Source organism: Hoplias malabaricus, chromosome 15 (genome assembly GCF_029633855.1).
Source record: "Hoplias malabaricus isolate fHopMal1 chromosome 15, fHopMal1.hap1, whole genome shotgun sequence".
NCBI lineage: Eukaryota > Metazoa > Chordata > Actinopteri > Characiformes > Erythrinidae > Hoplias > Hoplias malabaricus.
This window is the reverse complement of record NC_089814.1, coordinates 2,976,714-2,996,929: the sequence shown is the minus strand read 5'-3', so window position 1 is coordinate 2,996,929 and position 20,216 is coordinate 2,976,714. Positions and strand designations below refer to the sequence as shown.

The following is a 20,216-nucleotide window of genomic DNA, read 5'->3' as shown; positions in this document are numbered from 1 at the left end:
TATTAAAGTTTCATTATCAGTAAAAATATCGTCATTGAGTTTTATTACGTTTTATATTCTTTTAAAGTGCATTTTTATAAATTGTTTGACCACTAAGTGAAAAACAATGTATTACACATTTTGGAATGATTCGATTTTTGGCTTTTTTTTTTCTTTTGCAATATTTGCTTCAAACGTCTTGAAATCAGTTTTAAAACCCTGTCCCTCACTGATCCTCTGCACATATTTTTACCCACAGATCTAATGTCACATTTGTTTGGATGCGTCTAAAACTCTAAAAGTGGAATGACCTGGTTTCTGAAGGACAGCCACCTTCAAGAAAGTCCTAAAGAAACTGGACGACCGAGACGGGGGCTGTAGTACAGAGGGTCAGATCAGGGACTAAAGCCAAGTCTCAGTACCACCGTGACCACAGAGGAAGAGTCTGGTCCAGTGAGCCAACCCCTCGGCACACTGGGATTTATTAACCCTCAGAAGTCTCCGAGGTTATGAAAACAGGCTGCAGTCCGGACTGGATCACTTCCCAGTCTCTTCTCACTCAACTGAGTGGAAAGAGTTTCAGGCCATGGTTGTGTTCGTTAACAGAAGAGAAAATGTTTTATTGCGGTTTGAATCAAAAGGAACACTAATCCCTTAATTTCCTTGTTTTATTAATATATTTCAAAAATATTTCCATCTTTTATGTGATTTTGTCCAATTTTGGAAAAAATGCCTGAGACTCAAACTTAAAAAAATATATATAAAAATACATTTAAATTCACTTTATAATATTCTTAAACCGTATTATAACAGAAATATTAGCTATTTCTGAATACTTTGAGATGTTAACATCACATTTAAATGGAATTTTTTATATAACTATCATTAAATGATGGAATTATATATATATATATATATATATATATATATATATATATATATATATAATTCCATCATTTAATGATTAATTTGTATCTGTATTATAAATATACATATATATATATATATATATATATATATATATATATATATATATATATATTTATAATACAGAAATATATTTAATCATAGCATTAGACTTCTAAGGGTTAAAGGAGGGGCTTGAGTTGAGTTAAAGCTGACAGTATCGAGACTTGACCGTACCATGACCACATCTCGACGGTTGTGTGTATCTGAGAGGCAGTGTGTGTGTGTGTGTGTGTGTGTCTAGTGAGGATGTACTTACGGGGTTTTTCTTCTTCTTGTCCTTGTTTTTGCTGGGCTTGCGGTTGCTGACGAAGTAGTGCAGCGTGCCGTACTCGATCAGGGCGGCGAAGACGAAGATAAAGCACACGGACACAAACAGGTCCATCGCCGTCACGTACGACACTTTGGGCAGAGACTTACGGGCGATGGTGCTCAGGGTGGTCATGGTCAGCACCGTCGTGATTCCTACAGGACATCACCACACACAAATACAGCTTTCATTACATCATTTTAAAATGAATAATTAAATAATACTCCTACTAATAAAGCTTTATTTAAGTGTAATGCTCCTACTACTACAATCACTTATAATTATGATTATTAAAAATAATACAGCTTTATTAAAGATATGTTACATAAATATACAAATAATGAAAAGTAGCATTATAAATATTTTTAAAAAGTAATAATAATAATAGAAATAATGATGCAGCCTTATTTAAATGTAATATTAATAACAGAAAGAAGCTAGTTCCTGCAAAAGTATTTAAAGCCATTTTTATGCACCATGAAAACCTTTTTTCAAATGTTTTTTTTTTTTTTTTTTTGCAAAAACATGGAAGGAATCTTGTGCTAAAAAAGACATAGATCCCTAAGAAACTCCTGAAACTCATGCCCCTCTCACACCTGCGCAGAGTTTACCCAGAGGATTTAGTCCCGGCCATCACCCAGATTTTACCCTCCTCACGCCCTGGTAAAGACTCAGGGAGAAGTCTGAGTCGGCGCATGTGAGAACAGAGAGGGAAATATTCCAGAGTTCTCCTGCATGTGCTGCACAGGCTCCGCCCACACGCCTACATCTTCACACAGAAAATCTTTAAGTTTCTTTAAGATTCGCCAGAGTTCATGTGTGAAGAGGGCATCAGAAATCCCAAAGTTAGGAAACACCTGGCGAGGGGGAACATACCATTTTTGAGAGACCACCATCACCTTGCCAGAGGTGGGACTTGAACTGGATTTGCTTGACACTGGGAACCAAATTGGTTCTTATTCCACCTCTGGAGAGTTGGTGGTGGTCTGTCATAGCTGTCTCAGGCATTCCCTCGCATAGGTTCTCCTCGTTCAATAACAGAGATTCAGGAGTCCCTCAGGGGCTGGGGGCTGGGTCGGGGGCAGCCTGGTGGTCTGATGTAAACGCACATACTTTTTCTGCGATAAGAGCTGTGATATTGGAGCTGTGGCTCCACTCATTGTTGGACAGAACAGAGGGATTAAAAATGATGTCACAGCCTTTAATCCCATCCACAGAGCCACCTCCTGTGACCTGTTTCTGGATGAAGTACACACATTTCAGACTGTGGTTTCTTATGTGCCGTCCCTGACGATGAATAACGGCTTGCTTCAGGCTTAGTCTTTACAAGAAACGCTCAGAGGTTTTTTTGAATAATAATGAAAAGGTTTCTTAATGAGGTTTCCCACGAGCCCCACAGCAGTGTTCTCCCCCTGTGTAAACAGCCCTGTTCAGAACGCCCGCTTTCAGCACCTGTTCCTTTAAATGATAATGAGCTGCTCGCTGTTCACCCTGACCCCGAGCGCACAGTAGTGAGGAGCGAGGAGCAGAAGCTCTGGTTTTTAGCCGTTTTCACTCTGTTCTCTTTCTTCTCCGTTTTTACTCAGTGCTCTTATTTCTCCGCTCTCGTTTTGCTGAGTTTAACCTCGTCTTCGTGCTCTCACATAAATGTGGCTCCAGTGCTGTGATTGGACAGACTCAGACGAGGGGGCGGGGAGCCATTCTAAAGTCTCTGAACTTGATATCAGAAGCGGAGCAGAACCAGAACAACTCGTTTTATCCCGTGTTTTCTGATTCAGGCAGTGCACAGTAAACTGAACTGGGGTCTTGTTTACACTAGATGCAGAGGTACATATCTGTGAGGATCTGATGGAGTTCAGCCTCATCATCAGTGAGAGTTAGAGGCTGGTGTTGGGAATTAGTTCTGAATCAAACTCCCCACTCCAACTCATCCCAGAGGAACTGTTTGGGCACTCCATCACTCCAGAGTGCAAGGTTTCGCGGTCTTAATCATCTTTACTGCCCCCTTGGCTAAGCTTATGCTCATGTGCAGCTGCTCCAGAGTGGCACACTTCATTTCAATGATGCCTGAGCTGATGCGACCTGTCCTTCAGGTTGTCATTAGCTGATTAGCAGCGTTAGCATTTCTGTGGGACGGCGGTGGGACGCTGAGGGTCGAGGTCAATCCTCTAAAAGGAGGAACGGAGCGCTGACTCAGGAAGAGAGGAAACGAGGAAAGTGCTTTAAAGGGATTTTTAAAAGACAAGGGCAAGGTCCTAGAGTCCACCGAGCCCCCCAAATCCCCACAATCCCCTCCTTACGCATCGCTACGAAGAAGAAAGACACCTGGCTAAAGTGCTGACACACACACTCACTGCTGCTGCCTTGCATTACTAACACCTTATTAGCATCCGCACCAGCGCAGGGAGGAGATACGAGGCAGGGGAGCCTCCAGCGAGAGTCAGAGAGAGACAGTTGAGAAAGATGATAAACTAACAAGAAACTGCAGGAGAGAATCTAAAATATGTCTGAAAAAAAAATCTAAAGAAAAAAACAGAAAACAAGGAAATATACAGTGAAACCAACACTATAAAACTGAGAAAACGTGAGACAAACATCTGTCCAGCTGTTGGGAGACAGCAGGGCAGCACTACTGCAGTTTCTCATAGACGTCTTTCACCAAGAAAACTATTCAAATAAACAAAACTCAAAAAAAAAAAACACTTAAGATTCGGAAACTGAGAAGAACAGCTGAAGGAAGGATGAATCCAGCTGTTTGGACGAGTCACATCTGGAGATGTTTGAATGATTTCACTGAGAAAATGAAGGAAACAAAGCTGAAATTGAGACGTGGCCTTCACCGAAAAGAACATATGAAAACCGACACTGACCTCACAGAACTGGACTATAGCTCACTCACTCTCTCTCTCTCACTCACTCTCTCTTACTCACTCTCTCTCACTCACTAACATACACATGTATTCACTCATGTACTTATTCACTCACTCACTCACTCTCTACTCATTTCTCACTCTCTCACTCACTCACTCTCTCTCTCTCACTCACTCTCTACTCATTTCTCACTCACTCTCTCACTCACTCTCTCTCACTCACTAACATACACATGTATTCACTCATGTACTTACTCACTCTCTACTCATTTCTCACTCACTCTCTCACTCACTCATTCTCTTACTCTCTCACTCACTAACATACACATATATTCACTCATGTACTTATTCACTCACTCACTCACTCACTCTCTACTCATTTCTCACTCACTCTCTCACTCACTAACATACACATGTATTCACTCATGTACTTATTCACTCACTCACTCACTCACTCTCTACTCATTTCTCACTCACTCTCTCACTCACTAACATACACATGTATTCACTCATGTACTTATTCACTCACTCACTCTCTACTCATTTCTCACTCACTCTCTCACTCACTCATTCTCTTACTCTCTCACTCTCTCACTCACTAACATACACATGTATTCACTCACTCACTCACTCTCTACTCATTTCTCACTCACTCTCTCACTCACTAACATACACATGTATTCATTCATGTACTTATTCACTCACTCACTCACTCTCTACTCATTTCTCACTCTCTCTCTCACTCACTAACATACACATGTATTCACTCATGTACTTATTCACTCGCTCACTCACTCACTCACTCACTCTCTACTCATTTCTCACTCACTCTCTCACTCACTAACATACACATGTATTCACTCATGTACTTATTCACTCGCTCACTCACTCACTCACTCACTTTCTACTCATTTCTCACTCACTCTCTCACTCACTCATTCTCTTACTCTGTCACTCACTCACTAACATACACATGTATTCACTCATGTACTTATTCACTCGCTCACTCACTCACTCACTCACTCACACACCCACTCTCTCACACACCCACTCTCTCACTCATTCACTCACTCACTCACTTCTCACTCTCTCACCCACTCACTCTCTCACCCACTCACTCTCTCACTCTCACACAATCACTCTTTCATGCACTCTCTCACACACTCATTCACTCACTCACTCTCTCACACACTCCAATAAACCTATCAGCCATTACATTAAAGCCACCTCCTTGTTTCTTCACTTGTTTCTACCCTGAGGTTCTGACCCACTCAGCCCTGCTTTAGACCCCGGGGAGAACGCTGTAGTACCCAGGGAAGTGCGCGCTGGAACCGCATCCTTGTTGATCCAGAAGGACACCCAGGACAGGACCACGATCAGGGTGCAGGGGATGTAGGTCTGAATGGTGAAGTAACCCATCCTCCTGCTGAGCTCGAAGAACACAGTCAGCACCACGTAGTCTCCTGTAACACACATACACACACACACACACACAGAATTACAGCAATAACAATATACAGAAAATACATTCATTTATATTCTGTACCCTCTTTATAAAAGGATCCACCCAGAATCACTCACACAGTCACCCAGTCACTCACACACTCACCCAATGTTCACACTCACCCAAAATTTCTCACACACTCACCCAGTCACTCACACACTCACTCATGTACCCAGTCACTAACACACTCACCCAGTCACTCACACACTCACCCAATGTTTCACACTCACCCAAAATTTCTCACACCCTCACCCAGTCACTCACACAGTCATGCACTCATGCACCCAGTCACTAACACACTCACCCAGTCACTCACTCATGCACCCAGTCACTAACACACTCACCCAGTCACTCACACTCACCCATAATCAATCACTCACTCACCCAGAATCACTCACACACTCACCCAGTCACACACACACTCACCCAGAATCACTCACACACTCACCAAGAATCACTCACACACTCACCCAGAATCACTCACACACTCACCCAGAATCACTCACACACTCACCCAGTCACTCACACACTCGCCCAGTCACTCACACACTCACCCAGTCACTCACACACTCACCCAGTCACTCACACACACACTCACCCAGTCACTCACAGCCTCACACACGTCATGTGTTTCTGGGCTGTGGGGGGAAACTGGAGCAGACGAGGGACCACAGGACCCTGAGGTTGTGCTGCAGAAAGAGTGCATTACTCTGTGTAGTGTGATGTTATGTATCAACTGTGGTTTATGTGTGTGTGTGTGTGTGTGTGTGTGTGTGTGTGTATTGTTCTTTATTCTTTTTCATTATTAACTGAATTCATGAAGTCCTAGATACGCCACTGTGAGCTCCTCTGTACTTCTTAAAGTGTAGAGCTTAGAGAGAGAGAGAGAGAGAGAGAGAGAGAGAGAGAAAGAGAGATAGTCTGTGTGTGGAGAGAGATAGATAGATAAAGTGAGAGAGATAGAGAGAGTGAGATAGAGAGAAGGAGAGTGAAAGAGAGAGAAAGTGAGTGAGAGAGTGAAAGAGAGAAAGAGAGAGAGAGAGACAGAGAAAGAGATAGAGAGAAGGAGAGAGAGATAGAGAGAAGGAGAGAGAGATAAAGAGAAAGCGAGAGAGATAGAAAGAAAGAGAGAGAGAGAGAGAGAGAGAGAGAGAGAGAGATAGAGAGATAGAGAGAGAGCGAGTGAGAGTGAGCAAGCTCAGTTACAATGGGAGAGTTAATGTGCTTGGCCTGTTTATTCAATTCCCATGACACTTCCTCTGTCTCTTCTCCATCTCTCTCCCTCTCTCTCTCTCTTTCTCTCTCTGAACATTGATGGCATCATTAGAAGGGAAGTGCACCTACGGCATATGTGTGTTTTTTATTTTCTGCTGAGTGTGCAGTCTCTCTCTCTCTCTCTCTCTCTCTCTCTCACACACACACAAACACACACACACACACACACACACACACACACACACACACACACACACACACACACACGGACACACATTGTTTGTTCTTATTAAGGCTGTAGTGAAGGCCACTGTTGGCTTGTTACTGCTCAGATCCAGCGGACTCAGCAAAGACAGAAGTCTCCGGACCCCACTCCCACCATTAATAATGCTAATGGCCTTTACCCCACCCCACTCCCAGCCCCCAACGGAGCCGGGAAATCATTACTGACACAACACCTCTTCCATAAAAGTCCCCCACTGAAGCCCCCCAACCCCCACAGTGTCTCAGTGTTTTCTCTGAGACAGACAGAATAAGATCTCACAGCGTCTCACCGGCTCTACAGAGCACATTAAACTCTCTACAGTGGGGGGTTGCTGTCACACAGAGGGGTCTCTGGGTCCTGGGGGGCCTCCTCTCCTTTGGTCACTGTCTGTGAGGAGTGTGGTGTGTTCTCCCTGTGTCTGCGTGGGTTTCCTCCGTGTGACTGTCTGTGAGGAGTGTGGTGTGTCCTCTCTGTGACTGTGTGGGTTTCCTCTGTGTGCTCCGCTTTCTTCCCACAGTCCAAACACACACCTGTTGGTATGTGAAGTGACTGTGTGAAGGTGTGAGTAACTGAGTTAGTGAATGGGTGAGTGTGTGATTGACTGTGTGCTTGACTGTGTGAGTGTGTGGGTGACTTGGTGAATGTGTGAGTGACTGGGTGAGTGTGTCAGTGACTGTGTGGGTGATTGCGAGTGACTGGGTGACTGTGTGAATGTGTGAGTGAGTGAGTGTGTCAGTGACTGTGTGATGTTGTGAGTGACTGGGTGACTCTGTGAGTGACTGGATGACTGTGTGAGTGAGTGGGTAAGTGTGTGAATGACTGTGTTAAGGTGTGAGTGACTGTGTGAGTGTGTCAGTGACTGTGTGAGTGTGTCAGTAACTGTGTGAAGTTGTGAGTGACTGGGTGACTGGGTGAGTGACTGTGTGACTGTGTGAGTGACTGTGTGAAGGTGTGAGTGACTAGGTGACTGTGTGAGTGTATGAAATTGTCAATAGGCCAATGATCAGCTTCACCTTTAATGGATTAATGTGGATAAGTTCGATTGAAGAGAGTAAGGCAGTCTCTCTCTCTCTCTCTCTCTCTCTCTCTCTCTCTCTCTCTCTCTCTCTCTCTTATGGGATCTCTGGGATGTTACTTTTCTTTTCTCACTTGTACCCCAATGAAATATTGATCAGTGCTCCGTGTGGAGGACTGAGTGAAGTGAAGGAGCTGTCTCATCTTCCCCTCTCTCTCTCTCTCTCTCTCTCTCTCTCTCTCTCTCTCTCTCCAGGCTCTACCACTTCAAAGCAGCCCCGGAGCGTGTGTTTTCTCTCTTTTCTCCCTAATGAGAAAGCAGAGCAACACCTCAAAGCCTGGATCCGTCTGGAGATCTCCGTCAGCCTCGTCCTCCTAATGGAACAAACGCCGGAGTGGTTTAAACGAAAAGAAGGAGAAAGATACAGAGAAATGAGGCCTGTGCACCTTTCATCTTCACACTCTCACACACTGCCACACACTCTTACACACTGCCACACACCACCACACACTCTCACACACTCTTCTCTGGCGGTAGGTTTTCTCTCCCCCTGTGCTTTTTTCTCCCCCTTTTCAATCCCCATCTCCCCACCACTGTTTCTTCTTTCTCTCAGAGGAGAAGCATCAGCAAAGCCCCTCGAACCATGCACAGGAACGAAAGAACGTTGTCAGAAAGAAGGAGGACGGCAGGATGGATGGGTTAAAAATAGCCACGGAACGTAGGAACGGGGCGCCTGCGTCAGGAGAACCCCGGGGTTTTTATTCAGAGTTGTTACTTTCGCATGCAGCGGCGCAGGCTGTGGTCTTCAATATTAAAGTTTAGTTTCAAATCTCATCGATACCCACCCAAAATTATGAGGTCTTCTTCTGGGAAGACTTTGCTGTGAACATTGCTGTGAGGGTTTGATGGCATCCAGCCACTGCAGCTTTATTAAATTTATTTATATTAATGCCTTAGCTTTAGAGATGTGCAATTTAATTTGTGCAGTGAGTGAGTGAATGTGTGAGTGTGTGTCGCCCTGTGAAGGACTGGCGCCCCCTCCAGGGTGTGTCCTCGCCTTGTGCCCAGTGATTCTGGGTAGGCTCCAGACCCACCGCTGCCCTGAACTGAATAAGGGTTACAGACAATGAATGAATTAATATTTGCAGTGGATGCTGTGGAAAGAAACCCACATGGACATGGGGAGAACACACCACACTCCTCACAGACAGTCACCCGGAGAAACCCACACAGACACAGGGAGAACACACCACACTCCTCACAGACAGTGACCCGGAGGAAACCCACACAGACACAGGGAGAACACACCACACTCCTCACAGACAGTCACCCGGAGGAAACCCACGCAGACACAGAGTGAACACACCACACTCCTCACAGACAGTCACCCGGAGGAAACCCACGCAGACACAGAGAGAACACATCACACTCCTCACAGACAGTCACCCGGAGGAAACCCACACAGACACAGGGAGAACACACCACACTCCTCACAGACAGTCACCCGGAGGAAACCCACGCAGACACAGGGAGAACACACCACACTCCTCACAGACAGTCACCCGGAGCAGAACTCGAACCCACAACCTCCAGGACCCTTGAGCGGTGACAGAGACAGATTTATTCTCCAGGACTTTTATTGTGTTCTTTTATTCTCCACAGTTGTACAATGAAAGATTACAGAGATCCCCCTCTCCTTCTGGAGAAGAGAATGTAATGAAACTTTAGGGAACACAACTGGACTCTAACACCACTGCTGTACCTTTAAAGATGGATATGGATCTTTAGTGACAATAATGTACCTGTACCGTACCTTTATTTCTGAGACTGTAGGACAAGCTAGGATCTGCAACTCATCATCCAACATCAGCACCTGAGCTCTCTAAATCACTTTGGTGCATCAAATCCTCACAGCAATGTGTACCTAGGATCTAGTGAAGAATGTGAGCGGTTACCGCAGCAGGGTTAGAAGATGAAGAAGAAGCATGAGGGCCCAAGTAATGCCATCTAGAGGCAGGGTCTCCACGGGAGGTAACGTGGATCTCACATCTTTCTCCAGCAAGCACTTTCTCCATCCTAATCTCTCCATCATAATCTCCCTCCTCCGCCCCTACGGAGTTATCGAACGCAATAATAACTTGGCAGCAAAGATCATTTATCAGCCGAGCCTGGTTTAGACCCCGCGGGACAGCGTGGAGAATGGAATTAAGCAAATAACACAGCTCCCGCCTCCTCCGCCGCAACCAGATTACACCCGTAAATAAGAATTCTCGCCCCATTTCCGTGCCAGGAACGGGGCTTATTTGATGGAGGAATTGCTGAAACATCATTCCAGGGCCGGGGAATGGGAATACAACACAAACACACATGCACACACACAGAAACACACACATATTCGCATTACACCATGCTGACCACAGGGAGATGCTTTTTCTCGGCCAATAAACTGGTTTAATGAAGCCTGGGCGCCACAAAGAGAAGCAGATCCCAACGTACTTTCCCCAGAATGAGGTCATACTAAAGCAGCAAAGTAAATATCAGACTAAAACTCAATGGCACCCCACAAGCCCCCAATCCCCCCACGTAAACACAAACGATTGAGGTACAAGTACAAGAGTAGTGTACCAAAATAACTACTGTAATGGACATTTGTAATGGACAACTACTGTAATTAATCCCAGAGGTTTTGCAAAGTGCACTGAGCTCCCCCGGGGTGAGAGGCTTAGAGATTAGGGGATTAGACCCCTCTGGTGGACTCTTGGCATTGGGCATGGTGATCTTAGGCTCATGTGAAGCTGCCACAGAGATTTCCTTTCAATCTTTGGCCCTTTTCAATGGCCAAAATGAACTGCCAATCAATCATCATCAGCTGCCATTCAAGACTAGTATTCAGCTGCCATTCAAGACTACTATTCAGCTGCCATTCAAGACTACTATTCAGCTGCCCTTCAAAACTTGTATTCAGCTGCCAGAGAGACTAGTATTCAAATGCTCTTCAAATCTAGTATTCGGCTGCCATCCAGGACTAGTATGAAACTGCCATTGAAGACTAGTATTCAGCTGCCATTCAGGACTAGTATTCAGCTGCCATGCAGGACTAATATTAAGCTGCCATTCAAGACTAGTATTGAGCTGCCATTCAGGACTAATATTCATCTGCTACCCAGAGTTGGCATTAAGCTGCTGCCCAGGACTAGAACTAAGCTGCCATTCAGGACTAGTATTCCGCTGCCATTCAAGACTACTATTCAGCTGCCCTTCAAAACTTGTATTCAGCTGCCATTTAAGATTAGTATTCAAATGCCCTTCAAATCTAGTATTCAGCTGCCATGCAGAACTAGTATTAAACTGCCATTGAAGACTAGTATTCAGCTGCCATTCAGGACTAGCATTCAGCTGCGATTCAAAGCTAATATTCAGCTGGCATTCAAGACTAGTATTTAGCTGCCATTCAGGACTAGTATTAAGCTGCCATTGAAGACTAGTATTCAGCTGCCATTCAAGACAAGTATTCAGCTGCCACTAAGGACTAATGTCCATCAGCTACCCAGAGTTGACATTAAGCTGCTGCCCAGGTCTAGAATAAGCTGCAATTCAAAACTAGTATTCAGCTGTCACCCAGGTCTGGTTTGTAAAGGCTGTGTTCAGTAAACAGCACTGACTCTGCTGAGTGTAATCTGGGACATGCTGCTGGAAAAGAAAATAAATGAAAAGAAAAGAAAAAAAAGAAAAGAAAAGGATAATCTGCATTTCAAAGTAGAGATCTAATTAGAGAGAAAGAGCGACAGACCACATGCTCTGGCAGAGGAAAAGAAAAAAGAAAATGGGTCTCTGTTGGAGAACCTCGCGTTCATCAGAAACACAAGGAGAGGACGGTTTCACTCACCACTGCAGTACTTCGGCCAAAAGATTATAACCACCTCTTGTTTATACACTCACTCTCTACTCTTTCATCTCCACTGACCACACACTGAGCATTATATAGTTCTATAATTACAGACTGTAGTCCATCTTTTGTTCTGTATACTTTCTTATCCCCATTCTCTGGTGCGAGTGGATCAGACACAGCAGTGCTGCTGGAGTTTTTAAACCCTGTGTCCACTCTCTGTCCACTCTGTGAGACACTCCTCCCTTGTTGGTCCACCTTGTAGATGTAGAGTCAGAGACAGTAGCTCATCTGTCGCTGCACAGTGTGTGTCGCTCGTCCTCTAGTCCTTCATCAGTGACACAGGACGCTGTCGGCTGGATGTTTTTGGTCGGTGGACTGTTCTCAGTCCAGACACTGAGGGGTTTAAAAACTCCAGCAGCACTGCTGTGTCTGATCCACTCTACACCAGCACAACACACACTAACATACAACCACCACGTCAGTGTCACTGCAGCGCTGAGAATGATCCACCACCACATCACACCTGCTCTGTGGGGGTCCTGAGCACTGAGGAACAGGGGGGAAGGGGGGGACAAAGTATGCAAAGCCACAGATACAGGACGTCAGTCAGTAATTGTAGGTCTAAAGAGTGACCCTGTGTGGAAACGGACAGTGAGTTCAAAGACTTATCTGTGTAAACTCATATACACTGATCTGAGACACAGAGAAAAGAGAAATAAAAATATGAAGTGAAGAAAGTCGACTAATGTGGGAGTGAAGAGAAGGAAAAAAGAATGAGAGAAGAGGAACGAGAGAGAAGTGAATGTGAAAAATAAGTGAGAAAGAAAAAAATGAGTGAGAAAGAAGGAGAGAGAACAGGGTTCGAGAGAGAGAGAGGAAGAAACAAGATTGGAAGAGAGAAACAGAAGGAGCACAAAAAGAGAAAGAGACTGAGAAAAATAAAAAAGAAAGTGAGAGAAGACAGAAGGAGTGGAGGAGAAATGAAGAAAGGGAGCGAGAGTGAAAAATAAAAGAAAACAAAAATTAGCAAATGAAATGAGAAAAAAATAAGAAGGAGAAAAGGAATGAAGAGAGAGAGATAGAGTGAGAGAGAGAGAGAGAGAGAGAGAGAGAGAGAGAGAGAAATTGGGGACAGCGCTGAATGCACAGGAAGCATATTCCATCAGGAAGAAAAGAAAGGAGCGAAGAAAAGATCTCAGGATGAAAGGAGTGAGAGAAGGATGCTGACGTCAGACGAGTGTCAGGATGAACAGATCTGTGAGGAGACGAGCCTCACTCTTTTTGTCTCTGGTCGTCATAGTGATCCTCCTCCTCCGAGAGAGACCCAGAGAGAGGCTGATGGGGCGGATTATATTAAAGGGACAGTTCGCCCCTTATCAGAGCAACAAGCTTGTTTCCATGGTTACGGATGATCATCATAAACACAGACATCATCGCTAATAAAATAAAATACTAATAAATCTGTTTCCAAACACATCCTTTTCTTCCTCACTCATAAACATACACACTTACACAATAAGTCTACAGATTTAAAACACCCTAGCAACCACCTGGAATATCAAATCAACTACTTTGATAGCAACCACCTACCCACACCTTAGCATCAACCAAGTATTACCATAAGCAACCACCCAGGACAGCCTTAGCTACCACCTGGGATAACATAGTAACCACTCTGGAATAGCCTTAGCAACCAACTAGAACAACATTGCAACCACCCAGGTAGAGCCATAGTTACCAGAATATTTCCATAAAATTCCTCTTAGAAATGATCATAACCTGGGATACAGGTTAGCAACCACTTAGCAGCATCTCTAAGCACCACCCGGAACACCACAGCAACCATACGAGAAAAACCTTAGCAACCAACTGAAACACCATAGCAACCACACAAGAAAATCCTTCACAACCAACTGGAACAGGATCAGCATTAGCAAACCTCCAGGGATGCAATAATTACCACTTAGCGACACCCTAACAACCACTTGAATAGCACAGCAACCACCTAGTAATCATTTTACCAACAACCTAACAACCCCATAACAACATAAGAACAGCCTTGGCAACCACCTGGAACACCATAGCAACCACTTAGCGAACCCAAAAATACATAGTCAAGCATCCAGGTACAGTTAGCACCATCCTAGCAACACCTGCAATACCATAGCAACCACCTAGTAACTCTGTGAGTAACAACGTTATGAAGAGTAGGGATATTAGCAGCAGTATTATCTTCAACAATAGCATTATTAGCATTAGTAATATTAAAATAACAATACATGTCCTCGTGGCTGATATCAACACATTCCTGAGTCAAACCTCTAATATTGTAACAGTGTTTATCACTCCCACTCTCGACCTATACCTCCATTACTCTCTCTCTCTCTCTCTCTCTGTGTGTGTGTGTGTGTGTGTGTGTGTGTGTGTTTGTGTGATGTTCCTCAGGCTGTTCTGTTGTAGACAGCAGATTTTGGGGCTATGTCCAAGAGCAGAAGCACTTCAGCTGCTAATGAAACAGTTTCTCTCTTCTCTTTTCCCATAATCACTTTCCATATGTAAAAAGGTAAAAAAAAAAAAAAAAGCTTATATGTTATTGTGGTTAAAATTCCACCAAATCCTGATTTTTATATAAATAACTGGATTTGTGTTCCACTGATTTCATATTTGTACTGGGGAACCTGCAATCACTGGTCTTGCTGTCGTCCCGTAATCACCGCTCTCACTGTCGTCCCGTAATCACCGCCCTCACTGTCGTCCCATAATCATCACCCTCACTGTTGTCCCATAATCACCGCCCTCACCATCATTCCGTAATCACCGCCCTCACCTTTGTCTCGTAATCATCGCCCTCACAGTCGTCCCATAATTACCGCTCCCATTGTCATTCCATAATCATCACCCTCACTGTTGTCCTGTAATCACCGCCCTCACTGTCATCCCGTAATCACAGCTCTCACTGTCCTCTCATAATCACAGCTCTCACTGTCGTCCTGTAATCACCGCCCTCACTGTCATCCCGTAATCACCGCCTTCACTGTCATCCCGTAATCACAGCTCTCACTGTCCTCTCATAATCACAGCTCTCACTGTCGTCCTGTAATCAACGCTCTCACTGTCGTCCTGTAATCACTGCCCTCACTGTCGTCCCGTAATCACCGCCCTCACTGTCGTCCCGTAATCACCGCCCTCACTGTCGTCCCGTAATCACCGCCCTCACTGTCGTCCCGTAATCACCGCCCTCACTGTCGTCCCGTAATCACCGCACTCACTGTCGTCCCGTAATCACCGCTCTCACTGTCGTCCCGTAATCACCGCTCTCACTGTTGTCCCGTAATCACCGCTCTCACTGTTGTCCTGTAATCACCGCTCTCACTGTCGTCCTGTAATCACCGCCCTCACTGTCGTCCTGTAATCACCGCTCTCACTGTCGTCCTGTAATCACCGCCCTCACTGTCGTCCTGTAATCACCGCTCTCACTGTCGTCCCGTAATCACCGCCCTCACTGTCGTCCCGTAATCACCGCCCTCACTGTCGTCCTGTAATCACCGCTCTCGCAGTCTTCCCTAACTTTCGTCCCGTAATCACCGCCCTCACTGTTGTCCCATAATCATCACCCTCACTGTTGTCCCATAATCACCGCCCTCACCATCATTCCGTAATCACCGCCCTCACCTTTGTCTCGTAATCATCGCCCTCACAGTCGTCCCATAATCACCGCTCCCCATTGTCATTCCATAATCACCGCCCTCACTGTTGTCCCGTAATCATCGCCCTCACTGTCATCCCGTAATCACAGCTCTCACTGTCATCCCGTAATCACAGCACTCACTGTCGTCCTGTAATCACCGCCCTCACTGTCATCCCGTAATCACAGCTCTCACTGTCCTCTCATAATCACAGCTCTCACTGTCGTCCTGTAATCAACGCTCTCACTGTAGTCCTGTAATCACCGCACTCACTGTCGACCTGTAATCACTGCCCTCACTGTCGTCCCGTAATCACCGCCCTCACTGTTGTCCCGTAATCACCGCCCTCACTGTCGTCCCGTAATCACCGCTCTCACTGTCGTCCCGTAATCACCGCCCTCACTGTCGTCCCATAATCATCACCCTCACTGTTGTCCCATAATCACCGCCCTCACCATCATTCCGTAATCACCGCCCTCACCTTTGTCTCGTAATCATCGCCCTCACAGTCGTCCCATAATTACCGCTCTCATTGTCATTCCATAATCACCACCCTCACTGTTGTCCCGTAATCACCGCCCTCACTGCCATCCCGTAATCACAGCTCTCACTGTCCTCTCATAATCACAGCTCTCACTGTCGTCCTGTAATCACCGCCCTCACTGTCATCCCGTAATCACCGCCCTCACTGTCCTCTCGTAATCACAGCTCTCACTGTCATCCTGTAATCACCGCTCTCACTGTCGTCCTGTAATCACCGCCCTCACTGTCGTCCCGTAATCACCGCCCTCACTGTCATCCCGTAATCACCGCCCTCACTGTCGTCCCGTAATCACCGCCCTCACTGTCGTCCCGTAATCACCGCTCTCACTGTCGTCCCGTAATCACCGCCCTCACTATTGTCCCGTAATCACCGCCCTCACTGTCGTCCTGTAATCACCGCTCTCGCAGTCTTCCCTAACTCTCGTCCCGTAATCACCGCCCTCACTGTTGTCCCATAATCATCACCCTCACTGTTGTCCCATAATCACCGCCTTCACCATCATTCCGTAATCACCGCACTCACCTTTGTCTCGTAATCATCGCCCTCACTGTCGTCCTGTAATCACCGCTCTCACTGTCGTCCCGTAATCACCGCCCTCACTGTCGTCCCGTAATCACCGCCCTCACTGTCGTCCTGTAATCACCGCTCTCGCAGTCTTCCCTAACTCTCGTCCCGTAATCACCGCCCTCACTGTTGTCCCATAATCATCACCCTCACTGTTGTCCCATAATCACCGCCCTCACCATCATTCCGTAATCACCGCCCTCACATTTGTCCCGTAATCATCGCCCTCATAGTCGTCCCATAATCACCGCTCCCATTGTCATTCCATAATCACCGCCCTCATTGTTGTCCCGTAATCACCGCCCTCACTGTCATCCCGTAATCACAGCTCTCACTGTCATCCCGTAATCACAGCTCTCACTGTCGTCCTGTAATCACCGCCCTCACTGTCATCCCGTAATCACAGCTCTCACTGTCCTCTCATAATCACAGCTCTCACTGTCGTCCTGTAATCACCGCTCTCACTGTCGTCCTGTAATAACCGCACTCACTGTCGACCTGTAATCACCGCCCTCACTGTTGTCCCGTAATCACCGCCCTCACTGTCGTCCCGTAATCACCGCTCTCACTGTCGTCCCATAATCACCGCTCCCATTGTCATTCCATAATCACGATCTCACTGTTGTCCCGTAATCACCGCCCTCACTGTCATCCCGTAATCACAGCTCTCACTGTCCTCTCATAATCACAGCTCTCACTGTCGTCCTGTAATCACCGCTCTCACTGTCGTCCCGTAATCACCACACTCACTGTCGACCTGTAATCACTGCCCTCACTGTCGTCCTGTAATCACGGCCCTCACTGTTGTCCCGTAATCACCGCCCTCACTGTCATCCCGTAATCACTGCCCTCACTGTCGTCCCGTAATCACCGCCCTCACTGTCGACCTGTAATCACTGCCCTCACTGTCGTCCTGTAATCACGGCCCTCACTGTTGTCCCGTAATCACCGCCCTCACTGTCGTCCTGTATTCATTCAGGAGTTAACACAAATGTTTAAACGCTAAGTTTCTCAGGTTTAATCTCACTGTCGTCCCGTAATCACCGCCCTCACTGTCGTCCCGTAATCACCGCCCTCACTGTCGTCCCGTATTCACCGCACTCACTGTCGTCCCGTAATTACCGCTCTCACTGTCGTCCCGTAATCACCGCTCTCACTGTTGTCCCGTAATCACCGCTCTCACTGTCGTCCTGTAATAACCGCACTCACTGTCGACCTGTAATCACCGCCCTCACTGTCGTCCCGTAATCACCGCCCTCACTGTTGTCCCGTAATCACCGCCCTCACTGTCGTCCCGTAATCACCGCTCTCACTGTCGTCCCGTAATCACCGCCCTCACTGTCGTCCCATAATCATCACCCTCACTGTTGTCCCATAATCACCGCCCTCACCATCATTCCGTAATCACCGCCCTCACCTTTGTCTCGTAATCATCGCCCTCACAGTCGTCCCATAATTACCGCTCTCATTGTCATTCCATAATCACCACCCTCACTGTTGTCCCGTAATCACCGCCCTCACTGCCATCCCGTAATCACAGCTCTCACTGTCCTCTCATAATCACAGCTCTCACTGTCGTCCTGTAATCACCGCCCTCACTGTCATCCCGTAATCACCGCCCTCACTGTCCTCTCGTAATCACAGCTCTCACTGTCATCCTGTAATCACCGCTCTCACTGTCGTCCTGTAATCACCGCCCTCACTGTCGTCCCGTAATCACCGCCCTCACTGTCATCCCGTAATCACCGCCCTCACTGTCGTCCCGTAATCACCGCCCTCACTGTCGTCCCGTAATCACCGCTCTCACTGTCGTCCCGTAATCACCGCCCTCACTATTGTCCCGTAATCACCGCCCTCACTGTCGTCCTGTAATCACCGCTCTCGCAGTCTTCCCTAACTCTCGTCCCGTAATCACCGCCCTCACTGTTGTCCCATAATCATCACCCTCACTGTTGTCCCATAATCACCGCCTTCACCATCATTCCGTAATCACCGCACTCACCTTTGTCTCGTAATCATCGCCCTCACTGTCGTCCTGTAATCACCGCTCTCACTGTCGTCCCGTAATCACCGCCCTCACTGTCGTCCCGTAATCACCGCCCTCACTGTCGTCCTGTAATCACCGCTCTCGCAGTCTTCCCTAACTCTCGTCCCGTAATCACCGCCCTCACTGTTGTCCCATAATCATCACCCTCACTGTTGTCCCATAATCACCGCCCTCACCATCATTCCGTAATCACCGCCCTCACATTTGTCCCGTAATCATCGCCCTCATAGTCGTCCCATAATCACCGCTCCCATTGTCATTCCATAATCACCGCCCTCATTGTTGTCCCGTAATCACCGCCCTCACTGTCATCCCGTAATCACAGCTCTCACTGTCATCCCGTAATCACAGCTCTCACTGTCGTCCTGTAATCACCGCCCTCACTGTCATCCCGTAATCACAGCTCTCACTGTCCTCTCATAATCACAGCTCTCACTGTCGTCCTGTAATCACCGCTCTCACTGTCGTCCTGTAATAACCGCACTCACTGTCGACCTGTAATCACCGCCCTCACTGTTGTCCCGTAATCACCGCCCTCACTGTCGTCCCGTAATCACCGCTCTCACTGTCGTCCCATAATCACCGCTCCCATTGTCATTCCATAATCACGATCTCACTGTTGTCCCGTAATCACCGCCCTCACTGTCATCCCGTAATCACAGCTCTCACTGTCCTCTCATAATCACAGCTCTCACTGTCGTCCTGTAATCACCGCTCTCACTGTCGTCCCGTAATCACCACACTCACTGTCGTCCTGTAATCACGGCCCTCACTGTTGTCCCGTAATCACCGCCCTCACTGTCATCCCGTAATCACTGCCCTCACTGTCGTCCCGTAATCACCGCCCTCACTGTCGACCTGTAATCACTGCCCTCACTGTCGTCCTGTAATCACGGCCCTCACTGTTGTCCCGTAATCACCGCCCTCACTGTCGTCCTGTATTCATTCAGGAGTTAACACAAATGTTTAAACGCTAAGTTTCTCAGGTTTAATCTCACTGTCGTCCCGTAATCACCGCCCTCACTGTCGTCCCGTAATCACCGCCCTCACTGTCGTCCCGTATTCACCGCACTCACTGTCGTCCCGTAATTACCGCTCTCACTGTCGTCCCGTAATCACCGCTCTCACTGTTGTCCCGTAATCACCGCTCTCACTGTCGTCCTGTAATAACCGCACTCACTGTCGACCTGTAATCACCGCCCTCACTGTCGTCCCGTAATCACCGCCCTCACTGTTGTCCCGTAATCACCGCCCTCACTGTCGTCCCGTAATCACCGCTCTCACTGTCGTCCCGTAATCACCGCCCTCACTGTCGTCCCATAATCATCACCCTCACTGTTGTCCCATAATCACCGCCCTCAC

At 46.9% G+C, this 20,216-nt stretch overlaps 1 protein-coding gene across 3 annotated transcripts in view; it reads right to left on the bottom strand.

Moving 5' to 3' along the window:
* The window catches only part of gabrg2 (gamma-aminobutyric acid type A receptor subunit gamma2), a 72,691-nt gene that overhangs the window by 11,561 nt on the left and 40,914 nt on the right, over positions 1–20,216 (bottom strand). For all 3 annotated transcript variants that reach the window (XM_066645803.1, XM_066645804.1, XM_066645805.1), the window contains exons 7-8: positions 5,436–5,588; positions 1,205–1,410 (exon numbers count right to left, since the gene is read on the bottom strand). In XM_066645803.1, the coding sequence (XP_066501900.1) occupies positions 1,205–1,410; positions 5,436–5,588 (359 nt within the window). The remainder of the gene's footprint in view (positions 1–1,204; positions 1,411–5,435; positions 5,589–20,216) is intronic.